The 20,105-nt window shown below is 37.0% G+C and overlaps 1 protein-coding gene across 10 annotated transcripts in view; it reads left to right on the top strand.

The window, feature by feature from the left end:
* The window catches only part of TRPM1 (transient receptor potential cation channel subfamily M member 1), a 128,503-nt gene that overhangs the window by 90,302 nt on the left and 18,096 nt on the right, over window positions 1-20,105 (top strand). For 9 of the 10 annotated variants that reach the window (XM_072043529.1, XM_072043530.1, XM_072043528.1 and 6 more), the window contains 11 exons: window positions 81-205; window positions 927-1,098; window positions 3,935-4,109; window positions 6,282-6,405; window positions 9,748-9,820; window positions 10,669-10,769; window positions 12,966-13,139; window positions 14,309-14,443; window positions 15,237-15,287; window positions 16,789-16,929; window positions 18,092-18,121. In XM_072043529.1, coding sequence (XP_071899630.1) covers window positions 81-205; window positions 927-1,098; window positions 3,935-4,109; window positions 6,282-6,405; window positions 9,748-9,820; window positions 10,669-10,769; window positions 12,966-13,139; window positions 14,309-14,443; window positions 15,237-15,287; window positions 16,789-16,929; window positions 18,092-18,121 — 1,301 coding nt within the window. The remainder of the gene's footprint in view (window positions 1-80; window positions 206-926; window positions 1,099-3,934; window positions 4,110-6,281; window positions 6,406-9,747; window positions 9,821-10,668; window positions 10,770-12,965; window positions 13,140-14,308; window positions 14,444-15,236; window positions 15,288-16,788; window positions 16,930-18,091; window positions 18,122-20,105) is intronic. The other variant, XM_072043535.1, reaches the window with a different exon arrangement.

Raw genomic sequence — 20,105 nt, 5'->3', positions numbered from 1 at the left:
GTGAGAAGCAAGAAGAAAATTCTGTTATTTGGTAATCTCTTAAAAGTGCCGAGAATTAATTTAATGATTTGTATCTATAGGTGTCATTCGTCATGTGGGAGATGCCTTGAAAGATCATTCTTCAAAATCCAGAGGACGGATCTGTGCCATAGGAATTGCACCATGGGGCATTGTAGAAAACAAGGAAGATCTGATAGGAAAAGATGTAAGTGTTTTAAGGAAATTCCTTTGTAATTAGTAATGTCCATTCTGTAGAAAAATACACAGTTCATCTATTTGTAGTATTGGTATTTTCACTATTTTCACTGTTTCTAAAGCATTGCTTAAGAGCTGAAATTAGACAATTTATTGAAGAAAGGCTGTTGTTTAAATACGACAGGATGTCATGTATGACCACAGAGTGCATAAGGAGCTAGTTAGGTTTCCATTACTTTCACTAGTAGAGACCTCTCTGGTGTGAGCTGGTTTTAGGTTCTACCTTCAGCGTGGTTATGCCGAGTTTTATAAATCATGGAAGTGCCGAGTTTTATAAATCATGGAAGTGCCTTTTTGCGTCTAGAACTTCATTGTAGGTGGGTACTCAGGAGTGGCTTATTAACCAGTAGTGACTCCAGGTGAGAATGCATTTTCTAATGCAGCGATAGGAATACATAAGACAGTATGTGATCAAGCAGAGTACATCAATGAGCGTAGGTGAACATGCAGGAGAATGCACAGATCTGACTGATTCTCCAGTGAAAACACTGCTGTGAAGAGTTCAAGTTTTGAGTGTAAAGGCTAGGTCCTTTTCTAATTCTCCTCTGTTTTCAGTTATAAACATCTGGTTGATTTCTTTCCTCATAAAGTGTGTGCTTCTGTTGAATGTTGTGGAGGATTTTTGTGTTTATTTGGCAGCTCTAATGTGGGTGCACCTCTCCTTTTGACAGGTAACACGTGTTTACCAAACAATGTCAAACCCTCTAAGTAAGCTCTCTGTGCTGAACAGTTCCCATACCCATTTCATTCTGGCAGACAATGGTACACTAGGTAAATATGGAGCTGAAGTAAAGCTACGACGTCAGTTGGAAAAACACATATCCCTCCAGAAAATTAATACACGTAAGTACAGTGGGGCAAACTGTAAAAATAATGTGTTAAAGAAGGGAGGGTAGAAGGAAATACTTGAAATACTTCAGGGTGTTGGAATTAAATGTTTCTTCTAACTCTTCCTAGCAGGAATTTGATCAGGACTTTGTGACTAAACTAGATGAAAGAGCCCACATCTAACATCATAGAAAACCCAGAAAAGTAAGGATCACGTAAAAAAATGAAGAAAAGTTGAAAAATAAGTGAGGTGAAGGTTCAAAGCTGTAACAATTTAACGAAAAGAGAATGCAAAGTATTTTTGCAGTTCTAGCAAGAATTTTTAAGTATCCGTAAATATAAAGAATGGGGCAATGTTATACTAACTTTATACTAACTTTTTTTCTTTTTTATATGAATTTTTATTTTAAAACACCACACTCAAAAGTCTGTGATCTTCCAGATAAACTCAGTTTGAATTCTGATTTTTATTGAAGCAGTTACTAAGATAATTTCTCATCAGTGCCTCTATATTTAGAGTTCCACGCAGTTTTAAATTTTTTGCTAGTTGTTACATCCTCTCTAAAGCAACTTTCTAGATTTGTTTTTGTCACTATTTAGAAAAAAATAGATACTTTAAAATGCATTTTTCATTAAAACTTCTGTGGAAAAAATACTTTTAAAAAAATGTTAAATAAATAAGAAGTGCTAATAGCTGTGGCTTTCCAGCAAGTTAAACAAATAATTAGAAACAGTCAAAAAATATATTAGTCTTGGATTCTCGGCTTTATTTTAAAAGTGCAGGAAAATAGACATCAGTTCTGCCAGCTAGCCTTTTGACTTCTGAGAGATGTCCTTAGAAGCTGTGCATGCCTATAAAAATAAGAAAAACAAAACATTCAGAATGCCAATTGCATTTGGACTTTATAATAGTCTTCAATAGGGTTTAAGTGCCCTTTACAGTAGAGCAGAAAAGTGAAGTAGAGAGCTGGTTACAGACTAAAGATGCATTTAGAGATCTGCCAAAAGATATTGAAGCATTCTCGAAAGTCTTCAAATACTGCTTTTTGCTTACAGTTAGCTTAAGAAACTAAACTCACTAAAATAATGCCTATTGCCTTTGAGCATGGAGACAGTGTCATGCACTGTTGCCCATGGACGGACATTGGAAATGGCTAACATGGCTTTGCTTTTTTCATCTTTGTCATCTGCAGAAATGCTGGGAGAGTTGTAACATTATAAAAGAGAGCACTGGCTTGGAAGATCAGGAAGTCAGGGCCCAGAGGCAAGATATTCTGTATAATTTCTTCTAATACCACTTGGGGCTGGGAATATTGGTTCTAATTTAAATAGTGTTTGTTTGGTGATTCTTGTCACAAAAGGGGCTTACTTGGGAATACGTGTAGAAATTTTGAGTTCTGTGAAGCTTTGCAGTACACTTACCAGTAACAACATACAGGGAGTTGTTTTGTTTCTTTTTAGTCGCTTCAAGCACAGGCACCTCTTCTGGAAATCTCAGCAGGAATCACTAAGGATTTCATGGACACAGAGGCCGGCCCAGGCTCTGTGACTCCTTATCAGAGCTGGGGTATATTGACAGGAGGATGTCAGGAAGCTTCTGCTGTTACTGTCCATGATGTTCCTGTTCTTCAGAAAGGAATGAAGGCTAAAAATGCGAACTCAGCAGTACAAAAAAGTACATCTTTACAAAACACTGGTCATTTCACAGATTAAGAACTGAATTCAAATGCTTATAATAGTGGGATTAGTCAGCCTTCAGGTAATGTTTTGTCCCTCATTTCCCCAAGTGATCTCGTGACCGAGGCTACTGAGACCCTGTGACCTGTGGGCTTCCCTTTGTCATCCTATGCCTGGAGATCACAGTGAGGCAGGGACAGCAAAGGGATGCTCAGCTGTCGTCTCTTCCATCGGCCAGCCATTTCAGCTTCATGATAAAGAGACTAAATTCCTATTCTTTATCTTATGAGAAAGCATAGGTGTATGTCACCGTACTGAAGACTTCCTGTAGGTAACCAATGAAGACTTAAAGCATCAAAGGCACAGTGGTTTAGGAGCCATCTAAGTCATAGTGAAGATAATGAAGTAATAGCAGAATCATGTTTAGCTGTTTTATCTCTGCATGGTGTCTGTTGAAAGAGATTACAAACATTTCATCATCACTGAGTGAACAAATGAACAGTATGAACCTGACGGAAAAGCAAGGTGTCCTATGTCATCTGGGATAGAGTGAATTTTCTTCATAGTGGCTGGTATGGTTCCATGTTTTGGATTTAGGAAGAAAATAATGTTGATAACACAATGATGACACTAAGTCAAGGACTTTTCAGCTTCTCATACTGCCCTGCCAGCAAGGAGGCTGGGGGTTCACAAGAAGGTGGGAGGGGACAGAGCCAGGACAGCTGACCCAAGTTGTCCAAAGGGATTTTCCATACCACATGATGTTATGTTCGACCATAAAACTGGGGGAGTTGGCCAGAGGACCTGCTGTTGTTTAGGGACTGGCTGGTGGTGAGCAACCGTTGTCCATCACTTGTTTTTTGTATTTTTTTTTCCATTTTAATTCCTATTAAATTGTCTTTATCTCAACTCATGAGTTCTGCTTTTTTCCCCCCAGTTGTCTCCCCCATGCCACTGGCAGGAAGTGAGCAAATGGCTACATGGTACTTAGCTGCCTGCCAGGTTAAACTACAAGGGCAAAGAGATATCTTACACTTTTCTATTTGGGGTTATGAAACGGTGTATGGACATTTTTCTGTAAGGGTATCTCCAAATCACATCCCTTCATAACATATCAACCTCTTAACCTTGGTTTTATTGACACTTCTTTTTTGTTTCTGTTCTGTTTTTTCAGGGCTGGGACAAGGTGTTCCTGTAGTTGGACTTATCGTGGAAGGTGGTCCTAATGTTATCTCCATTGTCCTAGAGTGTCTACGAGAAGAACCTCCTCTTCCTGTTGTGATATGTGACGGTAGCGGACGAGCATCTGATATTCTGTCATTTGCACACAAGTATTCAGAAGAAGGAGGGTAAGATTGTGAGATCTTCACCAAAGCTACATCTTGCTCAGGGGGCACAATGCCTTGCTCTTCTAAAAGCTTTGTAAAAACAAAGCTCAGGGACAAAATGCTTCTAACAGAAGTATTCTGCTGTTAGTCAGCTTTTGATGCCTGTTTGTTCTTAGCCCTAGTGTTAATGAGTGGAAGTTGTTAGCACTTGGAATGTATTTGGTGGTCCATTAAAATAAGCTTGGTCTCAGAGCAGTACACTGTCATACAAGCTCCACCAAAGTTTGCTGCACTACACTTGCTGCTGGGTTGGGTGCTTTAAAAGTGAGAAACAAGTGGTTCCCAAGAATTATTCCTTTTCTCAGGCCGGGACTGTGATTAATTAGTTCACATATTTTCAAAATGTGTACTGCCTGCGCCTAGCGTGTTGTATGAATGACATTGATGCTCCAAGATTGCCAGACCAACTGACCAGATGTTGGGCTTTCTTCCTTTGTTTCTTGCTTCTTTGACAGCTGCTCATGGCAGTTAGTGCTGCTTGGTGCCACAGAGTGGAGGGTGCTGTCTGGAACATTCTGCTTCACAGCCCTCCTATCTGCTGTAACAGTTGCTTCTAATACAGTGTTTTCTGGAAGCTGTAATTTTTATGATTGGCTGTCTGTCCTTTTGGTTGGTAGAATACAGCTTGTTTAAAGAAGATTTGAAACCTGTATTTGCAGCAGAAAGCTCATTGCATTGCAGAGTAAAAGATCTCTCCTGACAAATACCCCAAGCAGAAGCAGAGTATTGCATTTTCTTATTTCAGTATTGCTTCTTCCAGTCAAATGAACATGTTCCCCATTTCCACTGTTGCTACTGAAGATAGAATCCTGATACTAAGATTCAGGGAAAACTGTAATGTATTTTCTTCACTAGGATACAGCACACCCTCCTTACACTGAAGAAACAGTCTCTGTTTCTTTGACAGAGACATACTTTCAATTTTATTAACTGAAACTTAGATTGGATGAAATATTAAGCAGACAACTATTTCTGTCGAGCAGTGCAGATGTCATGTGCTGAATTGGAAAAACAGCTCTGCTGGATGTACACATATAGTACAGCTTTAATCCTACCAGCAATTTATGATTCAGCACCTTTCTTTCTGTTGAACAAGCCTCCTTAGCTTAGATCAAATTTGCCTTTTTTTTTTCTTTCTAATCTATCTTTCCCATCAGCTCACAGGTAATTGAAAGAGCTTATTAGGATCAATCTGTACAAGATCTGCTCACTGCATGACTTTCTTTCCCAGTACACATAATGCGGTGTCCAGTTTTCCTTTCCAATAATGATGATGAGATAAATGTGTTCACCTGGTAAGGCAAGTCTGTAATGAGAAATTTCTGGCATCCCTTCTGTCAGATTACAAAGAATCATTTTTAACAATAAACTTTGAATTTTACTGCACTTGGCAGGCTCAGCTGTGTCATTGCTTTGAATGCCTTCTGGTGTTGTTTGCTATCATCTGAAAATATGTGTGTTTTATTAGGAAATGAGTGAAATTGAAGAGCTCTATTTCAGACTGTTTTGTGAGATCAATCATTTCTGACCTTTTCTGGAATGTTTTCAGTCTATCTTTTTTAATCACCTTTGGTTTATGTGTTTTCCAATTGGTATTACAAGGTTTCACATACTGTAGCAAATAAATTCTATGTTTAAGAAGTAAAGAATAACCAAGGTGACATACCAGTAGTGTTGAAATGGTTTGGGTTTTCTGGCTATACTCAAAGGGCCTTGCAGTGTTTAGAGACAAAGGTAGGGGTCCAGTTAAGTGTACTGCTGAAATTCTGAAGGCCGAACTTCTTAACAAAAGTGTATATATACATAAACAGGAAGAATAATAGCTACCTTATAATACAGATACAATATTCAAGGGCAAAATGGTAGTTCAAGTTCCCTGCTGATTTTTCAATCAATATTGAGGTGCTGAGATGCATAAGTGCCAGTCTGGGTATAAATCTCCTGATTACTGTTAATTTTTCATGAAATCCTCAGCCTTACCCATACTGAATGCAGAGATCCTGTGTGTTTTCATTTATTTTCAAAATGAAGTCACTGCACTGGTGCATGAAAAAATATTTTTCAAGCAGTAGACCTTCATAACATACATGTATATTAATTCTGTCAATGTTTTATGTCTCCTTTTTCATTTAGGGTAATAAGTGAATCCCTCAGGGACCAGCTACTAGTTACAATCCAGAAAACCTTCAACTACAGCAGGAATCAAGCTCATCAGCTGTTCGTCATTCTTATGGAATGCATGAAAAAAAAGGAACTTGTAAGTGTTACAAAAGTAGTTCACAAAGATAAATTTCCTTGACCAATCTTTGTAAAGTACTTTCAAGTGTCATTCTCACAGGGCTACAGTTTGTTTTTTTTTCCTTCATATAGGCTCATAAATATACACGATCACTCATCCATAAACCTAGACACCTGGACTTAGGAAGGGATTTTGTCTTCTGGAAAGCCTCTGAAACCAGAATCTGAAACCAATTTCAGATTCTTCTCCTGTGTAAGGTGATAGGAGTCTTCTTCTATGAGACCAAGTATAGACTTCCAAAAGGCAGACTACAACACTTAGATAAATACATTAAAAAAGCATCAACTTCAGAAAGTAGAGGAAAGATCATTGAAAAAAGGATTCCTAGGAGCAATAGGCATTCAGGGTACATCAGCACAGCTTTGGTCCTCAACTGTAGTTACTTTTTAAAAGCATTTCATGCCAATAAAATGGGCTATTCGAGTCTTTAAAAACAACTGAAACATGAAGTGTTCCTGAAGATCCCAGCTGTGCTTGATCCTGGTTTGCTACAAGGCCTGTTCTATGTACTGTACCACTCAGACTCCTGCCAGTAACCCAGCTGCAGAAAAAAAGTGCGCTCAGGAAAAGAAAATCTTCAGTATTCACATCTGTCATCTGTGAGCAGTGCCTTGAAATAGTGTTCACTGTGCCTGTGCCTTTACAGGCGAAGTAGGTCTTTGAGTGTTTTTCTTTGACTAATTGGTGAATAAATGTCAATATGACCTTTCCCTCGAGTCCTGGTAGAATTCCATTTCATGCCTTTATACAAGCCTTAAGCAAGTGCTTTAATAGCACGTGAATAGTATAACGCATTTTTTTTTATTACAACTAGGACTGGTATAGCTGGTATTTTTTTCTTTTGAAAAAAAAAAAGAAAAGTTGCATATTTCTATAGATACTAGAGAATTACCACAGCCTTCTCAGACTCAGATGTTTCAGGAATCAAACAACCTGCTTTTGAATTTAAGCATGAAATGTGGGGCAGTTTTATTCTTTGAGATACCGAGTTCTGTCACTGAGGAGTGATGCCTATAGCACAAGCAACTATAAAGAAAATATTAGAATTAATTAATATAACTTTTTTTGTGAAGCTGAGAAAATATTTTTCTAACTTCTCTGGGAAATGGTATTTCATGCTCCCTTATATCTAAGTATGTTTTCCTTCCACAGAGCCCATGCTTTTTATCTCTGGTCAGCTCACAGACAAACCATTAACTCCTCACGTCTTTCCAAGTTTAATACTGTCCCTAAAGATAATGTGAATTTTTTTCTTTACAATCTTCAATAAACCAGTGAACTGAATGCAGCATTCCTTATAGTTCATACTCTTTTCAGTGGGGTGTCTGTTAGCTGAGTCAAGAAACACATGAAAAAAAACACGATCAGGTTCTCTCAGGATTAATCTACAAAGCCATTCTTGACCCCTTTCAGGAAGCTGTTCTACGACAACTGAAACGATGTAGGATTGGGGTGGGAATTTGTATCAAGCAATCACCAGGTGCTTTGCAGACTTTCTACCAGTTTCATGTTCTCCGCTCTCTTCATAAAGCTGTCATTTCTCCTGAGATTATGCTTGTTATTGTCTCATGCTCTCCAGCTTTTCTTTGTCATGTTCATTTCAGCTGCCAAGGGATACTTGCTTAGATATCTATACATTTCAAGGTAACAAAACTCTTAAATGCCAATGAGTGATTTCCCATATCCTGTACAGCGTCATAGCAGTCTGTTCTAATTGTGCTTCCCTTTTTCCCCCATTCTCCCCAATGCTTTTCTCGCCAAGGTTCATTACATCTGATGCTGTATTCTCTTCAGCATGGGGGGAATTTTTGCAAGAAGAGAAGGTCCATTTGAGTTATATATCTTTTCCTTGATTTTGTCATACTTTGATACTACTTAATTCTTGGGTTCGTAAAAGCCAGATAATGCAATTTGGCAGGATACATTTAAATACCTTTGTCAAAACTAAATTCTCTAAGGATTAATCTAGCTGCAAATGCCACTTGGAATAGAATATGACAAATACCGTCTTTTCTAGTAATGTAATTCTGTGCTACAATCAAATAGACGGCCATCTGTTCATATTTTACATATGCATTCAGAAGTTTGATTAACATTGATTAGCTGATTATTACATGAAGCCTTTCTTAAGGGCTCCAAATATGAAGTCTTTAGATTGTCTGAGTAATGGAAATATACTATTGATATATTTATATTTATATGGTGCCAAGATTGCTTCCCTACTTATGCCTTCATCAGAAGTCACGTTGGTATTAGGCATGAATATGCTAAGCTGACTGTAAGAGCCAGCCTTTTTAGAAGAATTGATTGAGGAAGGAGAGCCGATAGCTGCCTTAGCCAAACTGCTTCAAATTTTAAAATGTTCTTCAGAGCAGGCCTGGTCTACTCAGCAAAATTCAGACACCGACTGAAGCAGGCTTATGATTTACTTTTCAAAATATAGTCTGCTTTTTTTTGCTCATTGATATAACTTTTACTTTAGTTCTTTTCTCTCCTGATGTCACTGTGGCAAATGTTTATCTTCATGTGTGTGCCAAATCTATTCAAACTTTTAAGAAGATTGCCAGTCCCACTATTTAATACTGGCATCTACTCTGAACCAATGTTTTTTGAAAATGAATAATTTTTTACTTTTTGCCTGTATTTAGAATTAATTTAATTAACATAGAATATTAGGTTATTCTGCTTTGGTATTTATGATTGTTTAATATCTAGTTCCTTCAACGGCTAAGTTTTATATGAATTACTGTTTTTAAGGGCAGTGAACTGTAATGCACTCATCTAAGCAAACATGACTAGAAATAATTGCTTTTTCATATTGTTTCTGGATTTTTGTTTGTCAGTGTGCAGCATATCACAGAACTCAAAAATACTTGAGTATTATAGTCAATAAAATTAATGCTATGATAGTTTTCTCGTATAAGTAGTGTTTCCATTTCCAAGCTGGCATTTCCAGTTCTACTGAAAAGTAGTAGAACTTTCAGAAAATGATCAGTTGAGTATGAGAGTTTTGTCTCCACTTGTGAAAAATCAGGGATTTGTTGAAGAATTTCATCATGCTTGCCACATTTACCTATATAAGGATTTTTTACAATAACTTTATTGAAAAAGTTTAATTCGCTGTTTCTATAAAGTTGTGATTTCAAAGAAAAAATGAGTGGAACTGTATATTTTGAAAAATTTCAAGCCTTAGAAAATAAAGCTTCAGCATTCTGCTCTTTTTTTTTTTGTATTTACATGTTTAGTGTCTCTCTTCTGTGTGTTGTAATTCTGTGTGTTTGGTTTAATGCTGTCCTTTAGATCACTGTGTTCCGTATGGGGTCTGAAGGGCAACAGGACATTGAGATGTCTATCTTAACTGCTCTCCTCAAAGGTGGGTTTTGCAAGGAAGGATGCACAATTTGATTCCCTAGACACTCCTATACACTGCCTGAGGTTCACTCTTAATATTGAAGTCTGATTTATTTGCTTGGACTCAAAGTACTAACTTGAAAATCCTTGACTGAAAATTCAGATTAGCTCAAAGTATAAAATCTAGATAGAAATTTTTGTGTGGCTTCCCTCACTTGAAGGCCTGGAATAGGAATGCTGCAACAGCTGTATTGATATTTCAACACATCTTAGTGCAATTCTGGCATATATTAATAAGGCTAGAAGAAATGGTGGGAAGATTAAAAGACAGTGTGGGTTTTTTCTGACCTCAGATTGTGCTCTTTAAGCCTTAGGGCAAATTTAGAATTAGCTCGCAATTTATTTTGAGCCTGTTATGTTTGAAGAAACAGCATCTGTTTTCTGTCTGTATATTTATAGTAGTTGATAACAGTCTCATTATGGGAACACTGGTGTCCCTAATGCTAAGTGAGAGATGAAACAATAATTATTTTACTCATATATACAACATCAGCCAGTGGAGCTGAGAGGAGGAGTCTATTAGAAGAGTTTAATGTCTATCTTTAGCAACAAAATACAAAGTCAAAATTGGACCTGTAATGGAAACAGGGAGATGGTCTGGTTAATCATTTTGAAATTAGGATTATGGGGTCAAATGTTATAAATTGGTTTGATGCATTTACTACTTCCTAGTAGAATCATTCTTATGGTAATAGGCTATGGAGTCAGGCCTGTTGTTTTCTAATTCTTGAGGAAGTGAATTGCAGAATGTTATCCAACATTGTTTCATTGTGCATGAAATGCCAAATATTGGTGCGTGTTTCTCTTCAGGTACCAATGCATCTGCTCCAGACCAGCTCAGCTTGGCTTTGGCCTGGAATCGCGTTGACATTGCACGCAGCCAAATCTTTGTCTTCGGACACCACTGGCCAGTAAGACAAAGTTTTCCTCACCATAATATTTATAATAAAATCAAAGAATCATTTCGGTTGGAAAAGACCTCTAATATCATCAAGTCCAACCATTAACCCTATTTGCTAACAATTGAAGATAAGTGGCCACATATTCACTCCCTGGATTTTATTGGCAGAAGGAAGTATTGAATTCTGGTTTATGACAAGCTGATGCTGATGTAAGACATCTCGTTCATTAAAAATCTCCTATTTGTTTTGAAACTTCTTTGCATTGCCACTTGAATAAAATAGTAATAATTTAAACTCTGTGAAAAAAAGAAAAACAGTTTCCTAACAAGGAGAAGAATAACCTTAAGTTAGATTCCATGTGAGATTTGAAAGAAAAGGGAAAAAAAAAAAGCATTTTTTGGACTTCAGACTGTCTTGATGATATGTACTAGCAGTTGTCAGAGTCCCCAACTAACTGTTAGAATATGCAGCAAAGCTGAAATTAATGGAGCTGCTTAGAAGGAATTGTGTGTCTCAGTTCATTAACAGCTGTAAAAATCTCAAATTGGATTAATGCTGATGACCAAAACAAATCATTGCTGAAAACAGGCCTCTGGTAGGTAGTGCTGTGCCAAATGAACTAAGAAGCAGACCCTTAGTAAACCTTCAGGTCCTGAAATTTAGGTCTCTCAAAATATTAGAACTGGTGTTGCACTGGTTGAAGTTAATGGTGAATCAGTGTGGTGCCCTTGTTTATTGGTGTTACTAAAATTTTCTATTTAAGCCACTTTTATGTTACACTGCATTGATGCTTTTTGCTCTACTGCTTGAACCACCTTTTACCAAATTACTATAAAGTGTCATGAGGAAACAGCATGAAAGAGAGAGACAGAATGAAGTACAAGGTGGTTTGTTTGTTAATTAGATGTCTTTCCGGAAACTATACAATAAAATGGTTCTCAAAGGAACACTATTCATGTGGATGCTATATATAATGTTGACATTTATTTAATTTAGAAGCCTGTATCATTAAAGCTCTAACTGTACATGCTGTTTTATTCCTTTGCTTATAATAATGCGTTGTTTCTAGTGTTCAAGGTTCATTAAAATGCTTATGCAGAGAAGATTTAATGATCCTAAATATTATGAAGTGTTATTACTATAAAACATTTTTTGGAGGGAATGCCCCAATCTCCCAGTTATTGTACTTAGATTCAGAACTACCATGTAGGAACTGAATCCAGTTATTGTTTGTCCTATTTCATAATCATACTGTGCAACAATTTGTGGAAACTGCTAGCCAATTTTGATGCATTTTAATTTCTAATTCATGAAGATTGCTTTCAGTCATGAAGATTCAGCTTTTGCATGCTGTGAGGTGACAGATGCAATTTTATCCAGACTTACAAATGGTTTCATGGTAGCCAAGCAGAGAAGATTTTTTAAGATGAACAAAAACACAGGAAACAAGCCTTGTTAAAAAGCGACAGCAACAAAAAAATAGTCTTGGTTTTCTAGTTTTCTCTGCACAGCACAGATTGTTTTAATCTGGTTTTAATGTACATAGAGGTTATGTAACCTAAGCATTAGCTGGAGCAATTTAAGCCTCCAAGTCACAGACAAGTAGTGTCAAAATACTTGCACGTGTCCTTAACTGTCTTAGGTAGGCAGGCTAGAAAGAGGAAAGCATTAGCAAAGAGTAGATGTGTCTGAAAAGGCGTAAGTATAAATATTATTTGCAGAACATAAATTAACTAGTTAGGACTATATTTCATCCCCTTTTCAGCCTCTGCACTATGGATACTTTATGGCATTATGCAACATCTTCGTTGTCTTTCTATCCAGCTCCTGCCCTGCTTGCTGCTATTTATTTCAAAAACCAAAGCTTTACATGAGAGCAGAGAAGCTGAAGGGTCCCCTGATTGTGTACTGTCTATTCCCAGTCCCCTCACACTGATTTTGCTTTGAGAGAGAAATCTATGTTAAATCCCACCACAGGCTATCTACTTCACTACTTTGACTTGCAGTGTTACTGACTGCATTAGAGATAATAGTTTTAATAAAAAAGTAAAGCAAAAAGTTCTTTGTACTTCAGGAAATGATAATCTTAAATTGACTGCATAGGAAAAGAGGTGACTGGCAAGCGAGTTCAATAGGAGTATATTCAGTGACATAATCACTGCATGAACAATTAGATTTCTAATACTTTTGCATTTTTAAATCCAGCCTTTAGGAAGCCTTACAGCTACTGAGGGTACAGCCCCTGAGAAGGAAAAGAAATCTCCAGCAGCTCAGACTAAAGCAGCCAGGGGGAAAGGAAAAGGGAAGAAAAAAGGGGGAAAAGCAAAAGAAGAGCCAGAAGAAGAAACAGATCCAAGAAAGCTTGAACTCCTGAACTGGGTGAGGTGGAAGCACTTCTATTAAAACTGTTCAAGAGTATTTTTTTTTTTAACCTCTTTGTATGCCTTTCTATTAGTTTATGCAGGTGGGACTTAACCGTTTGTAAAACTGTATGAGAGACTGAATAATCCAGACTACTAGTTTTTGAAGTGCTTAAGCCATTCTCAGGAACAAAGAGAGAGGGCAAATAAACATTTTTATTCTACAGAACACTCATTTGCACGTTTCTGTAGGATCAGCAATAGAATTGTGCAGGGGTGCTGTTCTGTCTTGGAGACAGGAACATTTCTCATCCAGTGTGCACTACATACAACCACACCACAACAGTACAAGGCAGTGCCTGTCTGCTGAATCTTCTTCCCTGCACTTGTCAGAAGGAAATGAGGACATCAGTGAACATCTTCATCCTCCTTTGTATACATTATTTATCAAATGAAGGCAGCTTAAACATTGCTTTTTGTAAGTGCTTTATTTTCCATTTGCAGCAGGTTAAAGCATTTTGTTGTCTAAATTCAAGGTCATGTGTCTAAAGGATTGCTGCTCAAGGGCTTTTCCCCTCTCCCAGTGGGTTCTAAGCCTTTAGACCATGCTAAGAGAAGATCCTTTAGACTTTCTGACCGTTTTCCAAAGCCAAAAGTTGAGTTGTTGAAGGAAAAGGAAGTGCTTCTTCCTGAACGATTTGAGCCTCTCAAGCATTAAATGTTGCCTTTTCTCTGTGAGTGACAGTGAGTGGATGATACATAAGTGAGTTACCAGGTAAATTATGTCAACCTCTTATTAAATGTCTATAGTATCATTTTTATTTATTTATTTTTTTAACTTCTTCCTACCATGTTAAGCAAGTAAATCTGTCTTTCACATAATATATCCAGTATGGCAAGCCTGGTTTAGATAAAAATACTAAAATAGATGACTGGAAAGCTATAGCCTTATTTGCCAGAGGTTCGTTTCACTGCTGTCTTGTCTCTCAAAAAATCACCTGTAAGCTGTACCATCTGTATTGACTTCCGCAAGGGTAAAATGTCACTTTCTAAATTCCTTCTCACTTAGAGATTAATCAGTGTATTTGGGAACTTGGGGATCTCCTAAGTAATGAAAATGTTTGTGGTTGTTGGCCAGCCACATCATCTGTGCTTGTATAGTCCCATGTTTTCCATTCTGCAATTCAGGTGAATTCTCTGGAGCAGGCTATGCTGGATGCACTGGTTCTGGATCGAGTGGACTTCGTGAAACTGCTCATTGAGAATGGAGTGAACATGCAACACTTCCTCACTATTCCTCGACTGGAAGAACTTTATAATACTGTGAGTGAGCAGGAGTAACAAAATGCCATGTGGTATCTTTGCTACTGTATAGGGATGTCCTTTTTCCTCGTCTCCTTCTGATATATGCTTCAAAAATTGGTCTCTAAAAAGCTGAGCTGTAACAGTACAGAGAAGTTGGATAGCAGTAGAGGGAGCCATTGCTCTTACACATAGTGTCCTGAGGTTTCCCTATATATGCGCATTCCTGATGCCTGAGCTTGTAGCTGCTTTTAGAAGCTGTTATACTTTGTTGTGTAATGACGTGTTTAAGGTGCGTGTTAAGAACATTTAAAGAAACAATAAGTCAGTATCATTTTTCTTTGTGGCCCAGAAAAACAGAATGTTTTTCCCTAAACTGTAGGAGTTCATGCTTCTTTATTTAAATTCTCCCCTACCCAAACCACAACAAATTCTGCAAGAACATGACTACTTCTAGAGCATTTTTCTCGCTGTTGTTTAAGTGGCAGGTAGTCCAGGGCAGCACTCATACAACATATAACTTAAGTCTAGTCCTCTAATCCCTTATGTCTCCTGTTGGAAAGCGTAAGTTCAGATAGTACCAAAAACTGCTGTGACTTGAATCAAGATCATTGAACTACCACATAAAGTATTATGAGAAAGGGACTATACAACTCTTAATACTGTGTTTGTCACTGTAGCCCAGTTCCTTCTTTTCACCCCTGTAAAACGTGATGAACATAATTGCCTAAAGTTCTTCTTACAGGGCTATTTGTGTTTGTGAAAAATATGAATTATTGAAGCTCTAATGGATAGTGAATAATTTTTGTTTCAGAGATTGGGCCCTCCAAATACGCTGCATTTGCTAGTTAGAGACGTGAAAAAGGTAAGCTTAACAGCTGCACTACGTTTGCATGATTACATTAACAATATGAGTCAACTGTAAAAGCAAGCACAGCATGGGGGAAAACAGACATTTAAAATTGAGATGGTAGCTGTTAAGGAAAGTCAGATAATTTCTTGGGGCAAATAATGGTGTCAGTCTAATTTGGATATGGCTGTATTGCATTACTAGTAATAACAATGGAGAGGAAAGTAAGGCTCCTAATATTGTATCATTTGAGATTTGATACTGTTTCTTCTCCACAAGAAGCTCCCAATCGGGTGTTACAAAGGAGGAGTGAAAGGAAAGGCTTGCTAAGTTTACTGGAAGCCCCACTTCCCAGAACATAACTTCTATCCTTTTGTTTGTTTCACTGTATGTTATACAGTTATTTTTCTCACAAGTAGTCCTTGGGAGAAAATCTGTTCTAAGTGCTACAAGTCCTAAACATGTTAATTATTTCCATTACATACGAATTAGTTCATTAACAGGGTAATTATAAAATCTGTTGCTACTTATTTACTCTCTTTGAGATTTTGGAGTTTTTATTCAGTAAAATGTAACTACAATGAATGGTCTTCTTTTTGTGAAGGAAAACTCCCATTTATTCTGGGGAGGCTTGAGTGTAGGAATTACGCAGTACTGGCTTACTGTGTAATTTGTAGTGATCTGCTTCCTAGTTTACTTTATCTCATTCAGTGTTTGTCTTTCTGAGTGTCACTAATGCTCTTCTGCATTCTGCTTTCTGTCTGTCTCTCCTTCTCATTGCATTGTCGTGGCTCACTCATTCAGCGACAGTCTCGGGGATTCAGTTGGGTTAACATGGAGGTGATGTGTTTGCTTAGGTTATAGTCCTTTCATTGTAGCAGCTACTCAGTGGCGTTGTAGAAGCATTTAATGTTGTAGAATATAGCTTGAGCAACAAAGTTTTCAGCTTGTGGTTCTAGGAGAATTAATACAACTATACAGTTCTCAAGTGCAATGGTGGAAATTATATTCTTTTTCTTTGATTCTGGGCTACATATTAATCTAAATCATTCTGCATTGTAGTCAACTCTGTAGATAATATTACTTCAAAATACAAGTTTCTATAAAATATAGTGTGTGCCTGATATTCACTATGAAAATAAGCGAGTCATGCTTTTATACTGGATTAATAATGATCAGTACAAAGTTATTTAAATTCACCAATTTAATTCTTGCAAACAACTTGTGCTTATATGGACACTGACAAGTTGTACAAGTAAATCACAAATGAAAATTTGTCCTCAACTATAAATACTGCCAGAAAAAAGAAATCTGGCCCCCAATATTTTCATGATGTGAATTGGTTATCATCAATTTTGTACAAATATTGAGAGATTGAGACCGGTGGCTATAAATATTACCACTGTACCAGTATAAACATGAAATGATATGTCTAGTTAGGCAATTTAATGTACATTATCTTTTCTTATCTCAAGTCCTTATTTTATTATTTTTTTATTTTGCTTGTTTTTGGTAGGGAAATCTTCCACCAGATTATCATATCAGCCTAATAGATATTGGTCTTGTACTTGAATATCTCATGGGTGGAGCTTATCGCTGCAACTATACTCGAAAAAGTTTTCGGACTCTTTATAATAATTTATTTGGACCAAAAAGGGTAAGAATGAGTTAATTCTGGATGTGGCCGTTGTGCTGATGGTAAAAATAGGTAGTACTTTGTTCCTTTATCATTGTGAAACATTGCACGTCCAATGCTAAAAAATGCTGTAAGACTGATGTTGAGACTCTGATAGTGAAGCTATGTAAGGATCCACGCTATGTAACACATCCACGTTAAAGGATAGGAAGGCCCAAAAAGTGGTAAATAAATTGACCTGAAGGTAAATTTCTTCCTATTTCAGTAGTTTACAATCCAAGGATTTCTATCCGTCCTGTCTGCATATGTACTTACTCCTACTTTAAGCTGTAGCTTGGCCTTTTAGCTTGAACTGTAAACTATATAAAATAAACTTTCATGTCTGTTTTCCAAGTAATTAAATGAGTCCTCTAAGGAACTGCTCTGAGCATAAATCTTGCCCTGCAGAAACCACTATAGTCTCTGTAAAGCATTTTGTAGTTATGGATCAATTTTGAGAATATCAAGCACAGGCCTTGCTTTGTTAAAATTCTGTTCTGAGCAAGTAGAATAACTTTTTGTTAACTTATTTGTTTGTTTGGTTCAGGTTTGAAGATCAAGTGAAGCTTCCTAACGTAATTACAAAAAGCAATTGCTTCAGATGGTCAGAAGGCCACTCATATCCCAAGTAAACTATACCATAGCCAAGATATAGTGTGTACATATGTATAGTGTAGTACTATCTGATTGAACTTACAAATAAGCCTTTTACAGAAAATGCAAAACTGAGATATTTCATAATACAACAGAGGGAATATTTTTGTGGGAAAATACGAGAGGTTTGAAGACCTGTTTTTCTTTTTACCGTTTGCTGTCAGTTCATTACCCTTTGTCTGCTTAGACTTTTTTTTTTTTGTGAACATGAACATGTTCTGATTTTAATTCTCAAAGTAGTCAGTTATTGAATTATATTTAATTATTTTGTCTGAATCAAAAGATTTCACTTGGGTGCAGGATGGAAAACATTTTCTAACCCATCGCCTTCCTGCAAATACAATTAAGTGGGAGATTAATTAATTGCGCCATTATTGATACAATTATTTAGAAGAGTAATTCTAACAAAAATGTGTTTTTCCTTGGTATTTTCTGGTCTTTGAATTTTGCCTCCTATCTAACTAATTTTCTTTTCTATTTTAATATTCAGCCGAAAGCTCTTAAACTACTAGGGATGGAGGTAAGTTGGATTTATTGTAAAATACTGGTTTTATCAGTGCATTTCTTGGTACAAATCTGCTCTTCCTCTTAGCTTTTTCACTATTATTGTGGCTTAAAGTAAATTGTAACTAGAGAGGATCTTGTGTTTTGCAAACAGCCTATGAAATACTTCTGACTTTTTCAAGGGTAGGGTCTTGAGAGCTGCTTAAAGCTTTGCATGGTAATCCATGGGCAGTTTTCAGCATTGTTATGTAATAACACATTTCATGCTGGAATGTACTGTAGATTAAATCATTCAGATGTGAACACCGATGATGTTGAAGAGGAAGTGTAGTCCAACAGTGCTGCTTATAGTCAAATCTCTTTAAACCATGAAGTAACAATTAATGCAAAAATGAGTTTTTATCATAGACAAAACATTTAAGTGGAGTGAGAAAACAAGGTGTTATGGCATGTTAAGTGCTGTCTTCCACTACAAAAGATGCTTGTTACCATTGATGACACCATGCTTTGTAAATATGAGATGGAACTGAACCAGAATTTCAGTCCGAAACCTGCCTCAATTACCTGTCAGTCTGCAGAAATTTTGAGTTGATCAGGATCAAGTCTGGGATGATGACTAAGTGCTCACTCTGTTCTGGAGGCAGTTGCTTTTGTTTCTGAAAAATATATTTATACACAGCAGGAGAGCATTTACCTAAAGAGGTTAAGGACATTTCTCTATGAAGTGTGCCTTTATTAGTGCTGTGATAGTCTTTGAACACTATATATGTACATTTTGCTAGTGTTAAATTTGATGTGAACTCTACCCACACACGTAAGATTCTGTTTCCCCCAGCAGATCATCAGCTTTCTTCTTCACAAAGAAAAGTTCAAGTTGAATTTAATTTCTGTGCTCAACTTCGTATTTTCTGATGGATCAAAGCCAAAAGCTCAGCCACTCAGAGGTGCAGCCTTGTTTGATCAGTTTTGATCACATGTAGGTTACATAATGCTTCTCCAAATGTAAATTTTGATTTTTCCTCTATCTTCCAGTGGGAAGTGGTTTATGTGGCACAAACTGAAGCGTTCTCTGCACTTGATAGTGGGTGTAGCTCACTCCTTTCTAAAAGAAAATGTTGAAATGAAAAATGATCTTTTCATTTACTGAAGTGGTCAGTAATTTGATGCATCTCCAATTTTTATTTTCACTTCCAGTGTTAGCAGCTTTAAAACAAGAAGTTTAGGCTCCTTGGCACTTTCTTTCCTACCCAGGGTTTTGTTTTAATTTGCCTTTCAGAGTGTGAGGAGTACCTGATTTTTGTTCCTCCATCTGAGATTTTATGCTTTGTGCTTCAAAGATTCTCTACAATTTATTCACATGCAATTTATTCACTCAGTTAAGGACCCCTAAATTTTCTGTAGGAGACCAAGGTCACCACTTGCAGTTCTTAGAACCGCTGAAAGAAAAATGCATGCTTAATTGTTGAACTGAAGAAGGTTTTTTTGGAAACCTGGGGTGTAAGGCTGAACCCTGAATTTGGGTTTAAGTTTGTAATTGTCATAAAGAGGTGCTTTAGGCTGAGACTGCTTGTATGAACAGCAATTGATTCTGTAGGATGGTAACTGCTTTTACTTGCAATCCTATTCTGAGATTGGAATCAAAGCCTACAATGATGATAATCTCTGTCTACACCTATATATGCAATGTTCTTCCTCCATTATTTAAACCTTAATTTACCCAATCATGGCTTTTTTCCCTTCAGGATCCTGCTTCATTGTCAGTACTTCCCTTCAGTTACTTCCATGTTGGTTCCTGTAGTAATGGCCTATCCTCTCTATCCCTTTAAGAAACGGGATACTTAAACCTTCCGTTTGCCCAGCATACATAAGAGGAGATTGCTTATTCAAAGGTGAACACTCCCTTTAGTATCTTGCTGTTCTTAAGGACACTATCTGCCTGTCTTTTCTGTTTGCATGTTAACCACTCTCTCCACCTGTATGTCAACCTGCAGACTGCTTTG

Source organism: Anas platyrhynchos, chromosome 11 (assembly GCF_047663525.1).
Source record: "Anas platyrhynchos isolate ZD024472 breed Pekin duck chromosome 11, IASCAAS_PekinDuck_T2T, whole genome shotgun sequence".
Lineage (NCBI taxonomy): Eukaryota > Metazoa > Chordata > Aves > Anseriformes > Anatidae > Anas > Anas platyrhynchos.
The sequence above is the reverse complement of the archived record's forward strand: the minus strand, read 5'-3'. Positions and strand labels throughout refer to the sequence as shown.